Below are 26,244 nucleotides of genomic sequence, written 5' to 3'. Positions count from 1 at the left end.
TATCTTCTCCAACCCTAATGATCACAGTGGGTCCCCAAGGAGCTCCAGATTATCAACTCCTGTCAATTCATTTGAGCCCAGGAGTTCAAGGCTGCAGTGAGCCATGATCATGGCACCACTGCACTCCAGCCTGGATGACAGTGCATGACCCTGTCTCAAAAATAATAATAGGCCGGGTATGGTATCTCATGCCTGTAATCCCAGCACTTTGGGAGGCCAAGACAGGTGGATCACCTGAGGTCAGGAGTTCAAGACCAGCCTGATCAATATAGTGAAACTCCGTCTCTACTAAAAATATAAAAATTAACCAGGCGTAGTGGCATGCGCCTGTAGTCCCAGTCACTCAGGAGGCTGAGACAGGAGAATTGTTTGAACCCCTTGGCTCACTGCAGTCTCACCTCCTGGGTTCAAGCGATTCTCCTGCCTCAGCCTCCTGAGTAGCTGGGATTACATGTACCTGCCACCACAGCTGGCTAATTTTTTATATTTTTAGTAGAGACGGGTTTCACCATATTGGGCAAGTTGGTCTCGAACTCCTGACCTCAGGTGATCCATGTGCCTCGGCCTCCCAAAGTGCTGGGATTATGGGTGTGAGCCACCCTGCCCGGCCTGGGTTGTCTTTTAAGTTTTAAAAAATCATTTGTACATATAGTCCTTTCTGAATGTAACATTGGTTTGAAGCTAACTCAATAGAAAGAAATTCCATTTCTTTAGTCTCTCTAGTTTGACTATAGTAGCTAATAGAGCTGGGCTGCAATGTCACACTTCACCTTTAGGTGCCACCATCTGATTTGATTTGCTCCAGCCTAAGCATTTCTTAAATTGGGGGGCTTTAGATTCTGTGATAGGTATCTCTATTATGGGTATTTTGCCTGAGACATACGAGCCACTCTTCTGGAGGAGGGGAACAGAAGCCAACGTTTTATCAAGTGGCCTTCCTTCTTCCAGACACAGTGCTGCTGTGGGTGGGTTTCATACACTGTTTCATTTCCCTCTCACAAGCACTCTGTGCTGCCCATTTCACCAAGGAGAAAACTGAAAGGCTGAGTTACTCACCCAAAGTTACACAGCCAGGTAATAAGAGGGAGAGCCAGGGTTTGAATTCCAGTTTTCCTAGTGCCAGAATCTACACCCCTTCTCCCAAACACAGAGGGGACATCTGCAGGCAGGGACTAACAATCTCAGTCACATCCATTCTATCCACTCTCTGTTGACGTACATGTGTATGTTTCCAGGAATCTCCAGTAGGCCTGGCACTGCCCCCTACATTGTTGGCCACAACCTAATAAAGGCTCATGCTGAGGCCTGGCATCTGTACAACGAAGTGTATCGTGCCAGTCAAGGTGGCGTGATTTCCATCACCATCAGCAGTGACTGGGCTGAACCCAGAGATCCCTCTAACCAGGAGGATGTGGAGGCAGCCAGGAGATATGTTCAGGTCTGTTTTTCCTCTGGGCGCTTGTTCTTACTCTTTTCCATCTTTCTTCCAGCCTAATGGAAACAGATTGTGAATCAAAGATTTAGGGTGTGGTGGCTTATGTCTGTAATCCCAGCTCTTTGGCAGTCTAAGGCAGGAGGATTGCTTGAGGCTAGGAGTTTGAGACTAGCCTGGGCAACACAGAAAGACCTTGTCTGTGAAGAAAAAAACAATTATTAGGGCATGGTGGCACACACCTATAGTCCCAGCTGCTCAGGAGGCTAAGGTGGGAGCTTGAGTCCAGGAGTTCAAGGTTGCAGTGAGCCATGATTTCGGCACCATTAAACTCCAGGTGACAGAGGGAGACCACCCCCAACCCCAAAAAGAGAAGAATTATTAGGATCTAAGCCTAGTTTTGCTATTGCCTGATTTTGTGAGCTTGGGAAAATCATCAACTTTTTCATACCTTAGTTTTCTCATCTTCGAACTGGAGATGCCCTGCCCACCTCATAAGTTTGCTGTGATGAAAGTGATAAAGTCTATGGGGTTTGTTTTTTTTTTTTTTTTTTTTTTTGAGATGGAGTCTCGCTCTGTCACCCAGGCTGGAGTGCAGTGGTGCAGTCTCGGCTCACTGCAAGCTCTGCCTCCCAGGTTCACGCCATTCTCCTGCCTCAGCCTCTCCAAGTAGCTGGGACTACAGGCGCCCGCCACTACGCCCAGCTAATTTTTTTATATTTTTAGTAGAGACAGGGTTTCACCGTGGTCTCGATCTCCTGACCTCGTGATCCACCCGCCTCGGCCTCCCAAAGTGCTGGGATTACAAGCGTGAGCCACCGCGCCCGGCCGTCTATGGGGTTAAGTTGTCTTTAAGTTTTTAAAAATCATTTGTACAGGTAATTCTTTCTGTAACATTGGTTTGAAGTTAACTCCTAGAGAAAAATTTCCATTTCTTCAGTCTCTCTGGTTTGACTATAGTAGCTAACAGAGCTGGGCTGCAATGTCACATGTCACCTTTAGGTGTCGCCATCTAATTTGATTTGCTCCAGCCTAGGCATTTCTTAAATTGGGGGCTGTAGATTCTGTGAAACTCATTAGTGCCCCTAATTTGCCAACTCAATGAGTTTAAGAACAGCATCTTTTGGTCATGGAATTTCACCCAAGGAAGTAGAGACATTAGTAGGAAGCCGACTGGGCATGGGGGCTCACGCCTGTAATCCCAGCACTTTGGGAGGCTAAGGCAGGCTGATAACCTGAGGTCAGGAGTTCTAGACCAGCCTGGCCAACATGGTGAGACCCCACCTCTGCTAAAAATATAAAAATGACCCAGGCGTGGTGGCAGCACATGCCTGTAGTTCCAGCTACTCTGGAGGCTGAGGCAGGAGAACCCAGAAGCTGAGATCGCCATTGCACTCCAGCCTGAGCAACAGAGAGAGACTCCATCTCCAAAAAAAAAAAAAAGGAAGCAGGTGCCAGCATGGCCTACCTTTATTTCCACCTGAACCCCTGACTGACGAGAGAAGGAAAAGAATGATCCTCATTCACGGCACAGCTCCTCTGGCTCCTCCTAGAGTCTCTGAAAGGGATAGAAGGTGCTCTCTCCTACATATTGCATCAGGAAGGAAAGGCAAGGGTTTCTCTCTGGATTGGTTACCACTTTGGGCTCCGTGGAAGAGTCTGTCAACTGTGGCACTATAACTCTCTTGGGGGAAACACCATGGGCCTTGGTTTGCCAAACTCTTCACAAGAGAACTTGACAAAGATAGTCAAATTAATAAATGCAACAAGGAGCTAAATTTTCTGGTCTGCTAGCCAGCTGGGGAAACAGTTTTGAAACAAAATGAACGTATCCCTCATTTCAGACTCACAGAACTGGTGATTTAGAGCAACATTTCCTTTTTTTCCTGAAATCAAAACTTCAAACGTCAGGAACGTTAGGCTGTCATATCATTAGATTGAGCCACTTACTGGTGAACTGTGATACTGCAGCCATGGACTTTGACAGATGCATCTCCTATTAGAATCAGCTTCCACGAAAATATCCAGTGTGTTACCTTGGAGTGGGTGCATTTAAGCCTCTTTACCAGGGCACGTGTGTTCCATGCCTCATCTCTGACCATGAGTGGAAGCTGCTCTCACCCCACATTCCCAGCAGCAGCCAGTGGGTGAGGAGAGGATTTGGAGAGACTAAAGAAGGCTCTCAACCCCCCAGCATCGTAGTATTTGGGTGCCACGTATCCCCCTTCATGATAAGGATGGCCTAGGCCTCATTAGAGAAAATGGGTCAAACAGTTCCCCACTCTGGGGCTGTGAAAGCCCATTAAGAGTTACGCTTTGCCCGGAAAGTCAGGAAAGCCTTGCATCTCAGCCCTCCCCGGAAAGTTCTGGTTGCTCCTTGGGCACTTTGATGAGGAAGTTCAGCCGCTCAGTGGTGAGAAAGGGAACCGGGAGCCTGGAGGCTTGTGGGTTCTCCCTTCTCCACTGCAGGACCCACCCAAGGGCAGCCAGGAAGCATTTGTTGAGCACCAGGGCCAGTGCCCAGGTCAGTTCCTGTCACCTCAAGCTGTAACTATGAAGAGGTGGCCCTGTCCTCAGTGCAACAGCAACTGAGCAAGCACAGACCCAGCTGGGAGACCTGTGGACACTGAAGCTGCAACAGGCAGGAGCCACAGAGAAGAGAACTTAACCTGGGGGTCCAGAAAAAGGAGGGAGGTTGTGAGGCCAGGCACTTCTGAGCGGGGACGGTGCTGTCTTTTGCTGTGCCCACCTGTAACGCTTAGGCTGACTGTCTCCCCCTCCCTACCCGCAGTTCATGGGAGGCTGGTTTGCACATCCTATTTTCAAGAATGGAGATTACAACGAGGTGATGAAGACGCGGATCCGTGACAGGAGCTTGGCTGCAGGCCTCAACAAGTCTCGGTGAGGTCCTGGTGCCCGCAGTGGTGAGGGCATGGGCGTCGGGGTCACAGAGGCATGTCTCAGGCAAGTTACCATGACTGAGCTTCTTTGCTTGCTGGGAAGTTACATGTGATCATATATGTAAAGCTTAGCCCAGCACCTGGCACTGCTATGTGCTTGACAGAGGGGGGTTGCTATTATGGTTATTACATTGTGGAACAACCAGGAAATCTGTCCCAAGGATATCCACCTCTAAGCAACCCCACTACGCCACTCCACAGACAAATCCCAGCTCATCCTATCCTATTTCATCACTGCACGTGTGAATGTGGGTGGCAGTGGATGACAGTCAGGTGTGTGCTTTGCATCACTTGGCCAGCAGGTGGCGATGGTCTGCACCAAAGCGTCCCTCCTTACCCGCCCGCCCCTTCTTGTCAAGGAAGGAGTAGCAACATCAGCAGCCAATGTTTACCCATCTTCTGTTCGTATCTTTATTTCTACTTAAATATGAGTAAAGTGAGGCACAAAGATTAGGGCAAGATCACCCACCTATTAAGAGATAGAGCTGAGATTTGCAGCCAAGCTGTCTGCCCCCAGGGCGCATGCTGGGGCTTGAGAATCATGCAAGTGGGGTGGGAGGTGTGGTGTGTGGAAGCGCAGGAAGCGGCGGTCACTGCCCACGGGAACATGCCCACCGCTCCAAGGCCGGCGGGAATCAAGTGTGAATTCCCAACGTAGCCTTTGAGTCCTGCCCCTAGATGCCCCCGTATAGCCCAGCTGAGGATTAAAAATCCAGCTCCCAGGCCGGGTGTGGTGGCTCATGCCTGTAATCCCAGCACTTTGGGAGGCCAAGGCCGGCGGATCACTTGAAGTCATGAGTTCAAGACCAGCCTGGCCAACATGGCGAAACCCTGTCTCTAGTAAAAATACAAAAATTAGCTGGGCATGGTGGCGGGGGCCTGTAATCCCAGCTACTTGGGAGGCTGAGGCCAGATAATCGCTTGAGCTTGGGAGGCAGAGGTTGCAGTGAGCTGAGATTGTACCACTGCACTCCAGCCTGGACGATGGAGCAAGACTCTGTCTCAAAAAAAAAAAATCCAGCTCCCACCTCACAATGCACACCCCGGCCTAGTTAGGGTAAGTCCCCCAGAGCAGGCTGTGCCTAAAGGTCTGATCTGTGAACTGTGATCTCCAGCAAAACCGGTGAGCGTCCGGCCCATCCGCATAACTTTGCTGAGCACCTACCATTTGCCCGAGCCAGGGCCAGGGGGAGGGGTCCACAGAAGGAGAGGATTCCAAGTCGGCTCCTCAAGCTGCTGACAGATCAGCTGGAAAGACAGTGCTCCATAGAATCCCATTCCCCAGGCTCTTCAGTACAAAGAAAACTCAGAAGATGAGATCAGGGTGGGCTGGGTAGACCCAGGAGATTTCATGGACAAGGCAGGACATCAGCTGAGCTGGGCCTTGACAGGAGATAGAATGTGGGAGATTACAGGTCATTCCTTCCAAGGGGCAGGGTTGTGAAGACAGGCCTAGAGGTAAGAATGAGTGGGGTGCCAGAGCTGAGAGTGGGGAGACCAGCCCAGCAGCAGTGAAGGGGCTGAGGCTACATAGTGGAGGGCCTGGAAGCCAAGCACAGGGCCTTGGCTTTGGTGCCACAGGCCATTGCTGGCTTCTGAGCAGAGGCGTCAGGGACATGAGGAGGCTGTGCTTTGGTTTTCTCCCATCATCTCAGAAACCCCAGGGAAGGGAGGTTCTTGATCCCTCAGGTTAATGGTAGCAGAAAGGTCAAGATGAAAGTGTCAGAGGCCTCAGCAGGGCATCTCTGGGCCACACCTAAACCGGAAGCACCAGGTCTCCCTGTGGGCATGCGCATGCATTCAGGATCACCTGTACATGCTGCACACAAGTGTATTAATCAGGTTGTACAGGAGAGGCTTTTCACTCAGAGTGTCTGGAAAATGCTCCATCTACACGTTAATAAGCCAAAGTTCCCAGGCTCACATGTAATCCCAGCACTTTGGGAGGCTGAGGCAGGAGGATTGCTTGAGACCAGGAGTTCAAGACCAGCCTGGGCAACATAGTGAGACTTTTGTCTTTACAAAAAATTTAAAAATTATCTAGGCATGGTGGCACACACCTATATTCCCAACTACTTGGGAGGCTGAGGTGAGAGGGTCGCTTGAGCCCAGGAGACTGAGGTTGCAATGCTATGATTGCACCACTGCACTCCAGCCTCAGGGGACGTGCAGTGTCCCCAGGAGGACAGAGCGAGACCCCGTCTGAAAAAAAAAAAAAAAAAAGAAAGAAAACAAAGTTCAGTGAAATCATGAGAACTGAGAAATTCAAACTCAAATACTCAATTTGCAAATTATTTCCCCTGCTACTTTAAAGATCTTGAAGCTATTATTATTATTATTATTAGCGTTGGAGAAAACAGGCATGCCTAAACAAACCCCAACAGGAGCAGAGAAACTTGGGAAGGGCAGAAAACGGAAAAACAAATTATACAAGATACAGGGTGGGGTACGGTGGCTCATGCCTGTAATCCCAACACTTTGGGAGGCTGAGGTGGGCGGATCACTTGAGGTCAGGAGTTCAAGACCAGCCTGGCCAACATGGTGAAACCCCATTTCTACAAAAAATACAAAAAATTAGCCAGGAGTTGTGGCAGGCGCTTGTAGTCCCAGCTACTTGGGAGGCTGAGGCAGGAGAATCGCTTGAACCCAGGAGGCGGAGGTTGCAGTGAGCTGAGATCGTGCCACTGCACTCCAGCCTAGGTGACAGAGCCAGACTCCGTCACAAAAAAAAAAAAAAAATTATACAAGATCTAATTTTACAAACATAGGGGAAGAGTCTCAGGTATGTACCTCAGGCATGCTCATGATTTTGAAATCTGTCATAGATGCTAAATATCAGAATTTGCATATGTTAATGTTTGAAGGAAATTAAAAACTGTATGCGTGTGTGTGTGTGTGTATGTGCATGTGTGTGTGTGTGTGTGTGTGTGTGTTTGTGTGGTCCTTCAGGTTTCAGAGGCTCTTGTAGAGACCTAGGGAAGCCAGGTTTATGGTCTGGCAGGAGGAACCACAGGTGCTTCCTGCACCGCCTGAAGGACCTCTTCTCCTTCCCTGCCAGTTTCCCCTACTCACTGCCAAGTGCCTGGGGTTCAGAGTGCTCCCCAGCCCCAGCCCTATGACATTCTCTTCTCAAAGCATGGCTCTCCCCGGAGCGCTGCCCTCAATGGTTTCTTCCACCCAGGCTGCCAGAATTTACAGAGAGTGAGAAGAGGAGGATCAACGGCACCTATGACTTTTTTGGGTTCAATCACTACACCACTGTCCTCGCCTACAACCTCAACTATGCCACTGCCATCTCTTCTTTTGATGCAGACAGGTAAGTCCACCAACAGGGAGCCCGGAGCCATCTCTGGAAAAGGCAGAAAGGTGCCCTTGGCTGTGCTCTCCGAGGCCTGCCCAAGTGTTTGAGGCCTGCCCAGCCTCAAAACAGGGCCTCCAACACCGAATGTGCCAGGGTTTGCAAGATGCTCGCCACCCCACAGATCCCAAGGAAATCTCCAGCAAGCAAGAGGGAGAGAAGGCCGGGGTCTCCAGGGCACCTCCCATTAGGGCACATGTGCTTGGCTTTTTGTTTTATTTTATTTCATTTTTAAAATGTATTTATTTATTTTGTGTTCTTTTTCACAGGCTGCTCAACTCTAAAAATGCTTGGTTTTTAAAAAGGATTTTCAAGAAAAAAAAGTTGTTTAGGTTTTATCAAAATTTGCTTTAATATTAATAAGTATTACAATAATACAAGAGTAAAATTTTATTTTCTCTTTTTAAACAATGCTTTTATGAAGTAGAGATAGTAAAAGATTTTGGTTCACCTTTTAAGTAACGGTTTTTATTTTTATTAATTTTTTTTGAGACAGAGTCTCGCTCTGTCACCAGGCTGGAGTGCAGTGGCACAATCTTGGCTCACTGCAACCTCCACCTCCCGGGTTCCAGTGATTCCCCTGCCTCAGCCTCCGAGTAGCTGGGATTACAGGCACATACCTCCACACCTGGCTAATTTTTTTTTTTTTTTTTGTATTTTAGTAGAGACGGGGTTTCACCATGTTGGCCAGAATGGTCTCAGCTAATTTTGTATTTTTAGTAGAGACAGGGTTTCTCCATGTTGGTCAGGCCACAGATGATCCACTCGCCTTGGCCTCCCAAAGTGCTGGGGTTACAGCTGTGAGCTGCCGCGCCCGGCCAATTGTCTTTTTCTTTATGATATCTATTTATCTAGAGACTTTTTCATCCATATCCTGTATTGTTTTTTAAATTTCGCTAAGTTAATTTTCACCTTTCTCTAGTACCTCCTTGAGTAGCTTAATAATCAACTTTCTGAATTCTTTATCTGGCAATTCAGAGATTTCTTCTTGGTTTGGATCCATAGCTGGAGAGCTAGTGCGACCTTTTGGGGGTCTTTTAGGAACTTGTTTTGTCATATTACCAGAATTAACATTTCTGGTTCCTTCTCATTTGGGTAGACTGTTTCAGTGGAAAGATCTAGAACTCAAGGGCTGCCGTTCAGATTCTTTTGTCCTACAGGGTGATCCCTTGATGTGATGCTCACCCCCTTTCCCTAAGGATGGGGCTTCTGAGAGCCAGACTGCAGTGATTGCCATTGCTCTTCTGGGTCTATCCACCCAGCAGGACTACTGGGATCTGAACCGGTGCTGAGGAATGTCTGCAAAGAGTCCTGTGATGTGATTTGTCTTCAGGTCTCCCAGCCATGGATACCAGCACCTGCTCCAGTGGAGGTGGCAGGGGAGTGAAGTGGATTCTGTGAGGGTCCTTGGTTGTAGTTTTCTTTCATGTGCTGGTTTTCTCAAATGCTGGTTATGCCAGCAGTGAAGTTGTCATGTGGACAGACTCAGGACCTCTGGTTAGCCAGGATGTTGCAGGCAGTGGAATTAGTTGTCGTTTTCTCCTTCTTTGGAGCAGGGTTGCTATAATGGCGTGAGTTGGTTGGTCTCCAGCCAGGAGGTGGCACTTTCAAGAGAGGAGATGGCACTTTCAAGGTGGCACTTTCAAGGTGCTTTCCCCTTCCACTGCCACCAGCTGTGGTAGTAGAAGGGGGATTATAAGCTTGCCCTACGTTGGCCAGGGTAAGTATTTGGATTTCTCAGGTTATGGGCAGGGCCATAGAGCTCCCAAGAGTTTATGTCTTTTGTCTTCAGCTGCCAGCAAAGGTAGAGAAAGACCATCAGGTGGGGGCAGCGTTAGGCATGTCTGAGCTCAGACTCTCCTCGGGTGAGGCTTGCTGCGGCCACTGTGGGGGAATAGGGGGCTGGTTCTCAGACCAGTGGAGTTCTGTTCCCAGGGGTATTATGGCTTCCTCTCCTGTGTCATACAGGTTGCTAGGGAAGTTGGGAAAGCTGGCAGTCACAAGCCTCACCCAGCTCCCATGCAGCCAGCAAGGCCAGTCTCACTCCTGCTGTGCCCTGCCAACAGTGTGCAGGGCAGAGATCTCACCCCAGGCTACAAGCCTTCTCTCTGAGGAAGCAAGCAGGGCTTTCAGGCCTTGCCCCTCCCCACCTGCCCACACGGTTGGCTGTGGCTTCTGTGCCAAGTCACTTGCTCCCCTTGTTTGCACTTCTTGTTTGCCCCCAAGATTCTGCTCAGGAAAATTCATGCTTCTAGTTGAAATTAAGTTGAGCTAGAAGCTTCCTTCTTCCTGCCCCTCCCTAATTCCACTGGCTTCCTTCTGCAAGGACCCCTGTAGGATAAAGTCAGGAATGGCTTCCCTGGGCTCAAGCTGGGGACAGGGAGTGGCTACAGGGCTCTTCCCACTGCTTCTTCTACTTTTACATTTCACTTGGCTCCCTAAATCCACTTGCGCTCTAGGTAAGGTTAAATCCTTCTCCTATGATCTGGATGTTCAGATCCCCAGAGAGGATGTGTGTTCAGAGGCAGACTTTCCCCTTCTCATACTTCGGGAACTCACCATTTTGCAGCTGTCTCATGGAGTTTGCAGCAGCATTCTGCTTCTTTCAAAGGGTCTGTGAATTCTTTTGGTTTTTCTGTTATGTTCCTGCAGTAGTTCTTGGAGCAACAGTTCACAATGTGAGCCTCCACACACTGTTCTGTCCATCCAAGTGGGAGCTGTACCTAAGTCCTGTTTCCTGCCATTTTCAGAAAATCTAATTTTGTTCCTTTTCCATCAAGCATCTTTCCACACCAGTAGCTCTGACTGTGTCCAGGTTCTTTCTTTGAAAACCAGCCCCTCCCCTCCCACTGTATCCTGAAACCCCCAGAGTCAGGCTCACCAAGGGGGCTGAGGAGACTCCAGAACACCCCTCTACTCCTTCTGATTCTCCCTCCCTCTCATGAGCCCTGGGGCTGTCCCTGGGAAGACCTCCACTAGTGCTTATGAAATGGCCCACATTTAATTCAGCTGAGTCAGATAAATCCAGGTGCTGATAAAACTAACATTTTTTTTTCCCTGAAAGATCTGAGTGTAAGAAGTGTCTAAATGCTTGGTCCTTATTTGACATATGTGACTACAAGTATCAGGCTTCTGTGGCCTCCCCCAGCAGGCACGCCTGTGGCAGGAGCTGTCCACCTCCTCGTCCATCACTGAAGAGAGAGGCCAGGCTCTTGGACACTTGAAGGAGGTGCCAGCCTGTCTGCTGCCTGTCTTCACACAAAGCAGGGCCCCTACAAGTATTCGTGCCTGTGGCCTCACCCGTGGTCTGCATGTGGCATTGACTAGAATGGGTGGCCCATTCTCTGAAGACACAGCACTGGCGTCCATCAGAAGCCTGGAGCTGGGGACACCCACAGCTTTCATAGCTGGTGTAAGGAGCCATCTATTCAGAGTAGTGGAGGGCTGGGCTCCATGAGCAAGATCATTCTCTGCATAGGCAGAGAAATTGAAGGACGGAGAGCTGAGTGGCTTGTCCAATGCTATACCAGCACAGAGTGCAGGCAGCTAGAACCAGCGAAAGGAGGAGAATTTGAGGCAATTTGATTATTCTGGGTTTAGTATGATTCTTAAGGCTAGACAAAACTTAAGGCTTTTCCTCGTCTAAGTCCTGTTTTGTGTTTCGTGTAAAGGGCCTCTTGAGATTTACAAAACAAGACCTGATCTTTAGTTTTTGAACTTGTAGAGGAGTTGCTTCCATCGCAGATCGCTCGTGGCCAGACTCTGGCTCCCTCTGGCTGAAGATGACGCCTTTTGGCTTCAGGAGGATCCTGAACTGGTTAAAGGAGGAATACAATGACCCTCCAATTTATGTCACAGAGAATGGAGTGTCCCAGCGGGAAGAAACAGACCTCAATGACACTGTAAGGATCTACTACCTTCGGACTTACATCAACGAGGCCCTCAAAGGTACGACGGGCCTGCCCTTCCCCAGCATGCACCTTTCCCTCTTGGAAATATCCGCTATCTGCAGGAGTGTGATACAGCGTCCTTGGGCCACAGTAAGAAGAAAATGATAAGGCTTCTTGCTCCTGTTGGGGTTCAGCTTTGCTTTAGGGCTGCGCTCTGAGTTTTTTCCTTCCTATGTCTAAGCTCAGCAAGCAAGCCCAGTGGCCTGACGCCACCAAACCCTAGTTCCTGGCCTGAGTCACTTGCTCCCCTTGATCGTCCCTGATGTCGGAACAGCAGAGCCCTCCTGAGAACGGTCTGGGTAGGCCCCAGGAGGAGTAGGCTGTATGGTTGCCTGTAGGGTCTCTTAGTCCCCAAGCAAAAGTTTGAGGCTCTTGGCTCAGCCCTAACAACTTGAGATGGGACCATGAGGACAAGAGAATGGAACAAATGCTGAGTAAAACAGCAAGCAATGCACCAGCAAAGGAAATGATTAGAAAAATCCTACTCAGCTGAAATCTATTCTATCTAAGGGCTATTTTCTATAGGGAGAAGCATTAACATTCTAAGGCACTGACCAAGATCATGGATAGAAGTGTAGATGACCCAGGGGAATTAGTCCACCCATGTTCCCGACTCCCATTCAGGGCTGAGCCTTTCTAAAGATGCTGGTGGCTCTGCATCTCCATCCACAGAGGACCCGCTAACAATCACTGCATGCAAAGAAAGGGGCTGCTTTCTCACAGAGCTAAAGCCAAAGCTTACTGCCATCTGAGGGCGGTGGGGAGAGCAGTAGGCAGACCTGGCTTCCAAAGGCCTGGCAGGAAGCTGCCTCATGAGATAGGAAACTTATGCCTAGTCTTCTGTGTTTGAGCAGCTGTGCAGGACAAGGTGGACCTTCGAGGATACACAGTTTGGAGTGCGATGGACAATTTTGAGTGGGCCACAGGCTTTTCAGAGAGATTTGGTCTGAATTTTGTGAACTACAGTGACCCTTCTCTGCCAAGGATCCCCAAAGCATCTGCGAAGTTCTACGCCTCTGTGGTCCGATGCAATGGCTTCCCTGACCCCGCTACAGGGCCTCACGCTTGTCTCCACCAGCCAGGTGAGATGTGGCTCTGGAAGGGAATAAAACCTAAGGGTGAGGGGCCGGTGCAAGGGCCTCTCTGTCTGTTTTCTTCTAGTTTATTACCCTCCTCTCTGCTGCTTCATCTCCTTCATTCATTCAACAAATGTTTATTTTCTTTGAATGCTCCAGACATTTCCTGGGTAGAACAAAGGACACTTAGGGTCAATGTTACACTTAGAAACCAGAGCCCTGGTCTGGGAATAAGCAGGTCTAGACTCTTCTTCCAGCCCTACCACTAACTTGCTGTGCACTCATAGATAAGAAACCAGGCACATGCTTCTGGGCAGTTAGAAGGATCAAATAAAGGGACCATGAAAGTACAATGCTTGCACCATGTGGGTGCCCCATATTTGTTAAATGAAAGAGTGTAAATCACTACACAAATGTAAATGACAATTATCCAGTTTCAATTATACAGGCTAAGAATCCTTCATCTGAAAATTCAAAATCCAAAATACCCCAAAATCTGAAACTTTTTGAGCACTGGCATGACAACATAAATGGAAAATTCAACACCTGACCCCATGTGACAGGTCGCAGTCAAAATACAGTTAAAGCTTTGTTTCATGCACACAATTATTTAACATACTGTATAGAATTACCTTCACACCATGTGGATAAGTTGCATATAAAACATATATGAATTTCATATTTAGACCTGGGTCCCATCCCCAAAATATCTCATTATGTATATGCAAATATTCCAAAATCTTAAAAAATCCCAAATCTGAAACATTTCCGATTCTAAGCAAGCATGTCAGATAAGGGATATTCAACCTGTATTCTAATTGCTGATAGAGATGTTTAAAAAATACAACTGCTTAACTTCACTCAGAGGCTCCTGACACACAGTGAAAGGGGATGGGTACCTCCACCTCGGCAACCTGTCAGTGGCTGGGCGGATTTGGGGTACCATGCAGCCTCTGCTGGGGTCTCAGGGATCTGAGAACTCAAATCAGCGACAGAGCACCAACCACCCTGTGTCACACTCTCCTAGATGCTGGACCCACCATCAGCCCTGTGAGACAGGAGGAGGTGCAGTTCCTGGGGCTAATGCTCGGCACCGCAGAAGCACAGACAGCTTTGTACGTTCTCTTTTCTCTTGTGCTGCTTGGAGTCTGTGGCTTGGCATTTCTGTCATACAAGTACTGCAAGCGCTCTAAGCAAGGGAAAACACAACGAAGCCAACAGGAATTGAGCCCGGTGTCTTCATTCTGATGAGTTACCACCTCAAGTTCTGTGAAGCAGGCCTAGTTTCTTCATCTACCTTTCCCGGCCACCAACTCCTTAGGGTCTTAGACTCTGCTTATACTGGACTTCTCCATAAAGTCCTGCTACACCGTTAGAGATGACTTTAATCTTGAATGATTCCGACTTACTGATTAAAATGGAAATATCTGCATCTTGCTCCAGTATCAGAGTTCATTTGGGCATTTGAGGAGCAAGTAGCTCTTGCAGAAACATGTAGATACTGGTCTAGTGGGTCTGTGAACCACTTAATTGAACTTAACAGGGCTGTTTTAAGTTTCAGAGTTGTTAAGGGTTAAGTTGTTTGTTAAGGGAGCAAAAACCGTAAAAATCCTTTCTATAAGAAATCAACTCCACTGCATAGACTGCAATATCTCCTGCCCTTCTGCAAGCTCTCCCTAGCTTCACATCTTGTGTTTTCCAGAAAATAAAAACAGCAGACTGTCCTTTCTCCTATGGTTGCCCCTCCTTGACAAAGTAGGTTCAAGAGAAGTTGTTATGAAGTCACACAAGCCATCTGGAACTCTGATTAAGCTTTGCCACCAGACCAAGTCTTTCTGTTGACATTATATTCCTTGGGGCAAATACCACAACATGCAGAAAGTGGCCTTTTCCCACCCCTCAAACACCCCCACTGCCACTTTTTATGCCATCCCCAGCTCTCCCATCTGACCTTGGTTCATTTAGCCTGTTTCCGTCCTTTCCCAATTTGTGGTAGTTCTAAACTGCACATAGGACAACTATCCATATTCCTTTGTGTCTTCCCAAATGCTGTTCCTTCCACCTAGGATGCCCTTTCTTCTGAAAATGCCTTCAAGTCTCAGCTGAAATGTACTTCCTCCTCTGAATGGCTTCCCTGAAATCCCCAGGCAGATTCTCCTTCGTCTGCTTTGCTTGTAAATATCCCCTATTACAACTTGACCATCCACTTTCTATACTGGAATTGCGTATTTCTCTATCAGCTTCTTAAGGCCAAGGACCATGTCTCATTGTCTCTGGCAAGCACAACTTGGACAGAGCAATGAAAAGCACAAATGCTCCTTTCGTGTGTTCACCCATTCCCACAGCATTTCCAGGGCAGTGGTGGGAGCGGAGAGAGATATGTTCTTTATAATCCCCTCAAATATGCTGAGAGACAATCTCAGTGTGAAACACCTAAACACTTGATTGGCCCATATATTACGTCTAGATAGCTGGGAAAGTGTTTTGTAAAAATTAAATTAAGAGTAATTTTGGGCTGGTCTTAAAAGGATGATCACACTTGAAATTTGCTTCTTGTAAGCATTCCTTTCCCTATCAAAACATTCCAACACCGTGAGTCCCAACCTGGCAGTCAGGAGCTTGTGGTGCACAAGCATTTTTCTCCATCAATCGACTGGAAAAGTCTGTCAGATGGGGGTGGGGGTGGTTCTAAAATTGATATTAAAGACATTCCTTGGCCGGGCGTGGTGGCTCACACTTGTAATCCCAGCACTGTGGGAGGCTGAGGTGGGTGGATCACGAGGTCAGGAGATCGAGACCATCCTGGCTAACACGGTGAAACCCCGTCTCTACTAAAAATACAGAAAATTAGCCGAGCGTGGTGGCAGGCGCCTGTAGTCCCAGCTACTCAGGAGGCTGAGGCAGGAGAATAGTGTGAACCTGGGAGGCGGAGCTTGCAGTGAGCTGAGATCGCACTACTGCACTCCAGCCTGGGCAACTGAGCAAGACTCTGTCTCAAAAAAAAAAAAAAAACATTCTTTGGGTAGAAGCTCAGTATCATAAAGTGCCAATTATACCTAAATAATCTCAAAACTCAACATCACTTTTTTGGGACAACACTAACAAAATAATATAAAGTTTCATATATGAAATAAACTTGTAAGAAGAGCCAGGATAAATCTGGGGGAAGAAGATTAAAACACATTATAAAGCTAGATTAGTTTGGTATAGCAGAGAGCAAACAGATCAATAAAGAGAAAGCCTAGACACAGAAGCATCTGCACATGGAACAGATGCCCGCCTCGCAGGCAGTGCGCCTACTCGGGGCAGAGGGCCCGTGAAGGCGGTGAGGGAACAGCCTCCTGGGGATGTTAGCCACAGGCATGGGAAGGAGCCAGGTCCTTTCCTTGGATACCAGATTTAAACATACAAAAAGGAAACCATAAGAATCCTAGGATATAAGAAAATTAATTTTTGAAGTGGGAAAGGTATTTATAAGCAAGACTCAAGACCTGGAGGTCATAAATGAAAACACAGATAATATCGTGGCAAAAAATTACCAAATGTACTCAACAAAAGGGAGGGAGAAGCCAGTCGCGGTGGCTCACGCCTGTAGTCCCAGCACTTTGGGAGGCCGAGGCAGGCGGATCATGAGGTCAGGAGATCAAGACCATCCTGGCTAACATGGTGAAACCCTGTCTCTACTAAACAAAATACAAAAATTAGCTGGCCGTGGTGGCGGGCACCTGTAGTCCCAGCTACTCGGGAGGCTGAGGCAGGAGAATGGCGTGAACCCGGGAGGCAGAGCTTGCAGTGAGCCGAGATTGCGCCACTGTGCTCCAGCCTGGGCAACAGAGGGAGACTCCATCTGAAAAAAAAAAAGGGAGAAAATATTTACTGCCATATGCTAGCAAATGGCTTTAATGTACACAGTCTTATAAATCAGTAAGAAAAATATGAAAACAATAAAAATTGGCAAGGAATACATGGAGTTCTCAAGATAAGCCAAACTGATCAATAACATCAAGATGCTCACTTCATTCATGATAAATACAGTACATACGAGATTATATCATTTTTCATCTATCATTTTGAAAAAGCTAACAAAGTATGATAATACAGTATTGGCAAGGGTGTGGGAAAATGGACATTCTCATGACTGTTGGTAGGGGTTCAAATTCACACAGCTTGTAGAGGAGGCAATGCAACAGCATCTTTCATAACCCAAACTGCAAACACTCTTCTTTCACTTAGCAAGTGATACAAACATATTCTACAGGTATATTTTCACAGTAACACTATACCTCCCACCCAAGGTTGCTTACGATAGCAATGTTTGTAATAGAAAAAGAAAAATGTGTAATAACCACTGAATGCCACCAGAGCATGGACAGTAAGCTGAATGCAGTACATTCATCAAGCAGAATGCTATGCAACCATTGAAAATGAGGTAGCTTGGTGTCGACAGGAAAAGATCTCAAGATTATGTAAGCAAAAAAGCAAGATGCAAGGTAGAATATATAATATGATCCCATTTATTTAAAAAATAAAGATTACATATTTGCTTATATACGCATACAAATTTTCTGAAAATTACATAAGAAATTGTTAATAGATTACCTCTGGAGAATAGTACTGGGGTAAGAGGTGAGGGGGGAGAATTCTCATTTTACAGCCTTACATACTGTTGTGAATTTTTTTTACCATGTACTTTTAAATTTTAAAATACAAAATTGAGGAGGGATCCTCCTACTCCAAAATTATGAAGCATTCTTTTATGTACATTTCTCTAAGAGTTATATTTGATATTTTTCAAGGCAAACTGACTTGAGGTACTCGCTGTTTTTCCAAATGTATTTCTAATAATTATTAGTAGAGTCACACCTATTTTGACAGCTTTTTTAAAAAGTCACATATTGCTGTATTTTTAAAGATGACAAACCTTTATTTAAATGGGATGCTTGCTGGAGATTTTCTTTTTCAAACTCACTTTTTAAGTTATGGAAATAATATCACTGCCGAAAGTTTGGAAAACATATATAAGGGTGCCAAAAATACCACTAAAATCACATAAACCAATCTTACCATTATTAATGTTTTGGTGTGTTTTCTTTCTTTACATATATATTAATACCTAGTACTATCTATGTAGAAAATGTGTGTGCAAAGCTGAGATCACACTGTACCTATAGCTCTGGATCCTGCTTTTTTTCCCCCAAGACTTAACAGATGCTCAGTAAACAGGTTAAACCAAGTTGTTAATTAGTATTGTACCATTTCTCCTCATCAAAAATTACTTCTATAGAAGGCATTTAGTTGGTTTCCAGTTCTTGAGTAAAATAAATAACACTTAACGAGTATGTCTATACCTAAACGTTGTCTGCATTTATGATTTAGAAGAAGCTACTGGATCAAACGGTATGAAATATTTTAAGTTTCTGATAAATGTTTTTCAGAAGAATTATACTGGTTTTCACTCCTACCAATAGCATAGCCTGTGTTGCTGTTTCCTTGCCAACACTGTCACCATTTTTAAAAGTCACTGTTATTTCACAGGTAAAAAATAGAAAGTTTGCTCTGAGAAAATTTCTTCCTCCCATTACAAAATAAAGTCACAGTCTTTCCATATGTCCACTCTAGAGTGCTATCTTCCAATCTAAAACAGAGGAACTGTTTTCAAACATCATTAGTTTAGTGGTCTCCACTAACAAAGACATATGGATAAAGTAACATGTAAGTCAGATTAAGAATCTCAACTTTTTAAGAAAAACCAAATGACTAAAGGCATATCTTTATTCTATACTTTTTGTCCTACAGGTACTCTAGGTCCTTGTGTAATTATTGAGGACAAAACTTCAGTTAAAGGTGAGAGGGAAAACTAGGTTGCAGACTAGCAGCTGTTTTGCATCTCATGAGAACAAAGGCCTTAACAAACGGTAACTATGCAAAGTGATGCCTCACTGACTTAGGAGACAAGTCACATGGCATTAGTGTGTGTCAGAAAATTTCTTTCTTCAGTGATAGTTAAGGTAACCTAGCCAGCTACTTTCCAGAGACAGCTCCAGGGCAATACTGGGGGAAAAAAAATCAGACATAGGACCTCAATAGAGCCCTGTGCAACAAAAAGATGCTAGATAACAAAACTCAAAGCAAAAATAAGATCATTCCAATTTTTGGGAAAGTTTTTTTATTCAGTGTTTAAGATTAAAAACTACAAGATTTTGCTTGCAGCTGATGAGTAAAAAGAGAAGTTAAACATAAATTCTCATCTGAGTGGCTAGTTAAAATGCTCTGACACAGAATCAAGTTACTCAGTGACATACCAGTTACTTTGGGCTTAAGAGTCTTGGAGCAAAGTAGCTCTAAACAAAACATGTCATCTGACAGCACAGGGCTAATGGGCATATGAAATACTAAATAAGAAGCTGATGGAGGCAGGCTGCGGCAGACTTTTTGGTTCTTTTAGGCTTCTAGCAGTGGTTGCCATATAAGCAAGGACCTAGCAGAGAGTTATTTCCTGTCTTTACTTTTCTGAGTTAAACACCTTCAACCCACACCCACTAAGCAGAAATAAAGAGACATTTTATAGATCAGATGGAAAATATAAAGCAGTCCCACTTCTCTAGTAGAATTTTAGTTGAATTAACTCTTAAGAGAAACAATGATTATTGCATATATTATACTTGTCACTACATCTGTTGAGTGGAATTTCCATTCCAAGTGTTGTTTTCATCTTCACCATCATCTTGAGTCCTTAATCTATAAATTTTCCCCTCCTTTTTAAAGTCGTCTCCACGTTTTTCCAGCACTCTTTTTCTCACTGGTTCCCTGATACGAGAAAGAGGGAGCAAGGGGAAGATGTCATAAAATAAAAACAATAGTAATACAAGCTGTTTCCTTCCAACTTCCATCAGTACAGGCAACTAAGTTTTACTTTTAATGCCATCTAAAGTAAGGAAAGTCCATGGGAGACCACTGTATCTACTAACACAGCACTAGACTTTCGTAGTCTTTGGTAGTTTAGCTTCATCTGATCTCTAAGTCAAGCCAGCCAGCCAAATCATATATTCCATTTCCATTGTGTTTCTTAGTGACTTACTAAGCATTAGAGGACTGTGACCATTTGCCAACTAATCTTTCCTTTGTTATTTATGCAAGCTGACATATCTACCAAAATATTTGTAACTTAGCACCCTAGAGATTACCCAAAGCTCCAGTCAGCTTGACAGAAAGGGTCAATTTTTAATCCTTCGCAAAATCTTCAAGAATGACTTATTTATAAACAATTAAGAATGAAGAGGACTTCCTCATCTGAAAATACAAAGGTATAAGGATAAAATTTAAGCCAAAAGACTTTTATAACTCTAGAGGGGAGAGAGAAAAAAGGAAAAATAATAGTGGAACATAAAGCTTCACCCTCTCTTTAACACACCTTTTTATTCCATCCTTTGCTCCAATCTAAGACCTTTCTCTTATTTGAAAAAAGTGTTGTTTTTTGTTCTTTTTTGAGACAGGGTCTCCCGTCTGTTGCCCAGGCTAGAGTGCAGTGGCATGATCACGGTTCACTACAGCCTCAAAACTCCGGAGCTCACACAATCCTGCCCCAGCTTCCCAGGCAGCTGAAACTATAGGCACATGCTATCACGCACAGCTCACTAAAAGTTTTTTTCTGTAGAGATGGAGCCTCACTATGTTGCCCAGGCTGGTCTCAAACTCCTGGCCTCAAGTGATCCTTGTGCCTCAGCTTCCCAAACAGCTGGGATTACAAATATAAGGTACCACACCCAGCCTGAAAAAAAGTTAAAAATCCACACAACAAGCTCTCCTATATTACAGTAATTCAGTATTACATGCTCCCACCCATTGCTCTGTAACAGTTTTAAGATTCAGCCTTGTTTGAGTTTCCCTCTGTCCTCACTAGAGTAATGTACTTAGTAGATAACTGGTCTTCCTGCCTAACAGTTACGAAATAAGATAAAGGACAAAGCAGCCCAATCACAATACTTATATAAGTCATTACCTATGGAATCCATAAACACATGACTAGGGGTTCTCCATACTGAGGGCAGAGAAGAAAGAATTTCTATTACTCATCACACAGGACTGGCATGAAGATTTGTTATAATGCCTATAAAAGGCCTCACAGAGTGCTTAACAGAGGTGTCCATTTCAGTAAGTTACATTATTATGTAATTATTAGAAAGGGGCATAATCTTACTTTCTAGGAAAATACTTCCCATTAACCTGTTTCAAGTATATAAAATCTTAACAAAGATATGAGTTAAAATTGTCAGTGTTATATTACTATGCTAACCATTGCATGCTATCTGCTATAAAAGTTGTTTTCTTTTGTTTTGAGACAGGATTTCACGCTCACTCTGCCACCCAGGCTGGAGTGCAATGGCACAATCTTGGCTCACTGCAGCCTCAATCTCCCCGGCTCAAGTGATCTTCCCATCTCAGCCTCCCAAGTACCTGGGACCACAGACATGTGCCTGGCAAATTTTTAAATTGTTTTTGTACAGACAAGGTCTCACTATACTGCCCCGGCTAGTCTTGAATGCCTGAGCTCAAGTAATTCTCTCGCCTCAGCCTTCCAAAGTGCTGGAATTACAGGCGTGAGCCACTGCATCAGGCCCTGGCCTCTTGGTTAAGGGATTAGTCCAAAATAATTCTCTGAGGGAGAATTTTCAAAGGAATAACCTGTTTCCACAATTTGGTCCTTCTCTGAATGATCCAGACAAGGCTATCAGCCAGTAGATAAAAGAACCAACAGGGTTAAAATGATTAAAGCAGAGTAGTTCATCTACAGTAATTATGCAAGATGACCCTGAACGATTAATGCAATGAAATATCTTGTCAAGCAAAACATGGTTACTAGAAAGAGGTTATTAGAAAAAAAAATCTGCCTTGATAGTTATGGGGTAAAGAAACTTCAATGAATGAAACCATAAACCAGTAGAGGTGAAGCTGCTTTCCAAAAAATTGGTTTTATAAAATTGGCTGAGAAAACACAGGTAGTCAGCTTTGCAGTAGAGATGATACAATAAAGTTTCAGAGCATCAGAGTTTTTCTCCTCCACTGTGGGAACTGGAGAGGACATACACAGAAAGGCAAAGTACTCAACTTTTTACTTTAAAAAAGATATTGGGCATGACTTACATATTTTACAAATGGGGAAAACACACACAGATACCTTTTTTCTGATTTGCTAGATGATGCAGAGTTTGGGGGTTCTGACGATGTTACTCTCACTGAAGTCTGTGTGGGAGGCGGACTACTAAACAAGAAATTGCTAATTAATCTCCAGATGGCAAGGAATGGATAAAGTACTGTTCCCAACAAGGTCCAAATGTCTCTGCTGGAAGAGTGTACAATGGATGCAGTTGGTCTTCCTGCCTAGAAATTAACAAACAAACCTAGATAAAGACTACATTAGCACAATCACATCACGCCCAAGGTTCCAGATGAAACTTTTATCTGGAAAAGGAGGTCCTACCAATTTTAGTTTACTTCAAGAGGGTAAAATGATATCTTTTGCTGTTTTTAACGTATATATAAACTTCTGAAGACTCCCAGAAGTTTTTAAAGATAAATTATAATATACAATATTACAATTGTATAATATTGTATATTATATATACAATTGTAATTGTATGTTATAATATTTGGAGCTCTGTTTAAGAGAAATTGTAACATACAAACTAGAAGGTAGGTCTCTTTAAGAATATTAAACTTTTTTTTTTTTTTTCTTTTTTTTCTTTTTTTGAGACAGAGTCTCGCTGTCGCCCAGGCTGGAGTGCAGTGGCGCGATCTCGGCTCACTGCAGGCTCCGCCCCCCAGGGTTCACGCCATTCTCCTGCCTCAGCCTCCCGAGTAGCTGGGACTACAGGCGCCCGCCACCACGCCCGGCTAATTTTTTGTATTTTTAGTAGAGACGGGGTTTCACTGTGTTAGCCAGGATGGTCTCGATCTCCTGACCTCATGATCCGCCCGCCTCGGCCTCCCAAAGTGCTGGGATTACAGGCGTGAGCCACCGTGCCCGGCCAAGAATATTAAACTTTTATAAGAAAAGTCTTTCTTGCTGATTTTAAAAAAAAGGTTCAGACAATGAAATCCTGATTACTGGAGAGCTAACTGTTTTGGGGTGGAGGGCACGTCTAGTATAGAGCAAAGAAAACTATGTTAACCAGGACATAGAAAACCCAGGCTCTCATCCCAGTTATGGCACTTAAGGTAGGACCTTGGCAGCAGGCGTTTAAGCTGTCTGAGCTTCTTTTCTTCACCAGAGATTAAAATATTGTTGTGCAGATCAAATGGGATAATCTGTTTGAATATTCATGTTACTTTTATGTTAAAATAATTTTTTTCAAAACTTGGCAAACAGTAAAGCATATATAAATAAAAGACACTAAGTGTGTGGATTAGGCAGATAATCTGCATTTCTTATTGTCTTCTATTGGTCATTTTTTTGTACACAAAAATATGTGAAGAAAAAAGTTGAAAATTAAACTATTTCATGTCTCAAGTAATATCAGCAATACAAATAAAGCAAAGAATAATGGAATTATAAATTCATCTAATTATTGGATCACTTGAATTTTAATTATCCACAGTATACCTCTGCACTTCCTTTCCCCTAATTATAAGAAATGAAGAGTATGATAAACAGAAAACAGTAAGAAGAGAAAAAAATGCATCTGTATATACATACTGGCAACAGTACCACCGAAGCGCTTGGGGCAAGTTCCAAATCCAGTAACTTCTTTTTATAATCTTCTTTGGTAAATTCCCTCCTGGGAAACATGGTTGCTAACGAAAAATTACCATAAGTGTTGCCAACAGTCTGTAAAATAAGTTTTAAAAACTTAAAGGGTGCCTTTATTTAAAAGTAAGATATTACTCAGATGAATCCAAAATGACTGCTTTAATTAAAATTGACTTAATTTTAAAAGTTCATTACATGTAAACTCAAAAAAAGGTATAAAATTGTGCTTCCAGCCCCTAAGCAGCTGAAAAGCTATCAAATCCAAATAGTTTTTAAAAGCTTCTATAACTCAAAGATGACCACAAAATAGCAAAATATAGTTCCTAAAAACACACAAATAAATTCAGTACAAATGGACAATTGTGTATCTCCTTTAAGTATTGTTGCAGTTCATCATTAGGTTTTCACTATCCTTTAGCAAACTTAACGTCTCATGAACACACATTTGGATTACAGGTAATCCCTATTAAGAATTTGGACTAGACTAGTATTTCCCCCATATATACCTTCAGGAAGTGTAGCCTCCTCCTTGTCTCAAGGCACAAATGGTCCATAATCAACCTACATGATACACACAATCCCAGATCCAAGAATGTACAATGGACAGCACCATAAGTCACCCTCAAAATTTTAAGTCCTCTATATACAAAACTCACTTGTAAAATCTTAGATATCTGTGTATCTTTCCCTAGAAGATTCCAAAGGAGACTAACTTGTTTTTTGTATTTTTTTTTTTTTTTTTACCATAGATCACACATACCCCTTACTGTTCTAAAGATATACAAAATACAAAACTTGATAACTGTACTGAGGTGGAGTTTTTGGTTTTTTTTTTTTTTTTTTTGAGACGGAGTCTCGCTCTGTCACCCAGGTTGGAGTGCAGTGGCGCAATCTCAGCTCACTGCAAGCTCCACCTCCCAGGTTCCCGCCATTCTCCTGCCTCAGCCTCTCGAGTAGCTGGGACTACAGGCACCCGCCACCACACCTGGCCAATTTTTTGTATTTTTAGTAGAGACGGGGTTTCACCGTGTTAGCCAGGATGGTCTTGATCTCCTGACCTCGTGATCCGCCTGCCTCAGCCTCCAAAAGTGCTGGGATTACAGGCGTGAGCCACTGTGCCCAGCCTGTTTTTTGTTTTTTTTTTTGAGATGGAGTCTTGCTCTGTTGCACAGACTGGAGTACAGTGGCACAATCTCAGCTCACTGCAACCTCCGCCTCCTGGGTTCAAGCGAGTCTCCTGCCTCAGCCTCCCGAGTAGCTAGGATTACAGGCGCTCACCACCATGCCTGGCTAATTTTTGTATTTTTAGAATAGATGGGGTCACCATGTTGGTCAGCCTGGTCTCAAACTCCTGACCTCGTGATCCACCCACCTCGGCCTCCCAAAGTGCTGGGATTGCAGGCGTGAGCCACCATGCCTGGCCTGAGGTGGAGTTTTAATAGGACACATGCAATCAAAGATGTAGTCCCTTCTCCATTTACCTGTGGCAAAAGCAGTGAAACTCAGGACGGGACACATTGTGGGAGGCTCCAAGACAAAAGAATGAAAGCACCTATTTGGGACTGTTTCTACTATAAAGCTTAGGGGGAAACAGTTTTTAAAATAAATGTTTACATTGTCCAGCCTAGTTCACGAGTGCAAGAAGATCAAATGTGGAGAAAAGGTCTGGCAGAAATATCTGAACCCAATTCCCTAATTTTAACCTTGAAGTTATATATATGAAAAAAATACTGATACATATAATCAGCCTAGAACCCAAAGGACATCTGATACTCAGAATCCATTTTGAATAAGCAATCAATCAGGGAATAAAAATAAATTGAAAACTACTCATCTCTTAAGATATATCCTTCCTTCCCTCCCTCCCTCCCTCCCTTCTTTTCTTTCTTTCTTTCTTTTCTTTCTTTTCTTTCCTTTCTTTCTCTCTCTTTCTTTCTTTCTTTCTCTTTCTTTCTTTCTCTCTCTCTCTCTTTCTCTCTCTCCTTTCTTTCTTTCCTTTCTTTCCTTTCTTTCCTTTCTTTCCTTTTCCCTCTCGGGCCCAGGCTGCAATCTACTCGGCTTGCTGCTGCCCGCGCCGCGGACTGCCTGGGTCTGGCGGCGCGCGCCACCGCTACCTGCCTTTTCTCCTTTCACTGCAGGCACGCGTTCGCCATCTTGGCCACGCTGGTCGCCAGCTCCTCACGCCGAGTGCTCTGCCCGCCTCAGCCTCCCGAGCTACTGGAACTACAGACGGAGTCTCGCTCACCCAGTGCTCGGTGTTGCCCAGGCTGGAGTGCGGTGGCGTGGTCTGGCCTCGCGGCAGCCTCCGCCCCCCAGCCACCTGCCTTGGCCTACCAGGGTGCTGGGATTGCAGCCCCTGCCCGGCCGCCGCCCCATCTGGGAGGTGGGGAGCGCCTCTGCCCGGCCACCCACCGTCTGGGAAGTGAGGAGCGCCTCTGCCCGGCCACCCACCGTCTGGGAAGTGAGGAGCGCCTCTGCCCGGCCACCCACCGTCTGGGAAGTGAGGAGCGCCTCTGCCCGGCCACCCACCGTCTGGGAAGTGAGGAGCGCCTCTGCCCGGCCGCCCCGTCTGGGAGGTGAGGAGCGCCTCTGCCCGGCCACCCATCGTCTGGGAAGTGAGGAGCGCCTCTGCCCGGCCTCCCATCGTCTGGGAGGTGAGGAGCGCCTCTGCCCGGCCGCCCCATCCAGGAAGAAGTGAGGAGCGCCTCTGCCCGGCCGCCC

General features: G+C 45.2%; 2 protein-coding genes across 6 annotated transcripts in view; one reads left to right on the top strand and one right to left on the bottom strand.

Moving 5' to 3' along the window:
* The window catches only part of LCT (lactase), a 57,993-nt gene extending 40,148 nt beyond the window's left edge, over window positions 1-17,845 (top strand). For 2 of the 5 annotated variants that reach the window (XM_055261977.2, XM_055261979.2), the window contains 5 exons: window positions 1,236-1,438; window positions 4,224-4,333; window positions 7,574-7,708; window positions 11,475-11,698; window positions 12,555-17,845. In XM_055261977.2, coding sequence (XP_055117952.1) covers window positions 1,236-1,438; window positions 4,224-4,333; window positions 7,574-7,708; window positions 11,475-11,698; window positions 12,555-13,045 — 1,163 coding nt within the window. In that variant the 3' untranslated portion in view covers window positions 13,046-17,845. Of the gene's footprint in view, window positions 1-1,235; window positions 1,439-4,223; window positions 4,433-7,573; window positions 7,709-11,474; window positions 11,699-12,554 lie in introns of those variants that run through there. The other 3 variants (XM_055261978.2, XM_055261980.2, XM_063630963.1) reach the window with 3 other exon arrangements.
* The window catches only part of UBXN4 (UBX domain protein 4), a 47,502-nt gene continuing 37,556 nt past the window's right edge, over window positions 16,299-26,244 (bottom strand). The window contains exons 11-14 of the mRNA XM_055262026.2: window positions 23,470-23,601; window positions 21,952-22,154; window positions 19,439-19,583; window positions 16,299-16,623 (exon numbers count right to left, since the gene is read on the bottom strand). Of these exons, the coding sequence (XP_055118001.1) occupies window positions 19,445-19,583; window positions 21,952-22,154; window positions 23,470-23,601 (474 nt within the window). The 3' untranslated portion in view covers window positions 16,299-16,623; window positions 19,439-19,444. The remainder of the gene's footprint in view (window positions 16,624-19,438; window positions 19,584-21,951; window positions 22,155-23,469; window positions 23,602-26,244) is intronic.

This window comes from Symphalangus syndactylus, chromosome 22 (assembly GCF_028878055.3).
Source record: "Symphalangus syndactylus isolate Jambi chromosome 22, NHGRI_mSymSyn1-v2.1_pri, whole genome shotgun sequence".
NCBI classification, from domain to species: domain Eukaryota; kingdom Metazoa; phylum Chordata; class Mammalia; order Primates; family Hylobatidae; genus Symphalangus; species Symphalangus syndactylus.
Note: the sequence above shows the minus strand (reverse complement) of the source record. Positions and strands in the feature narration are given on the sequence as shown.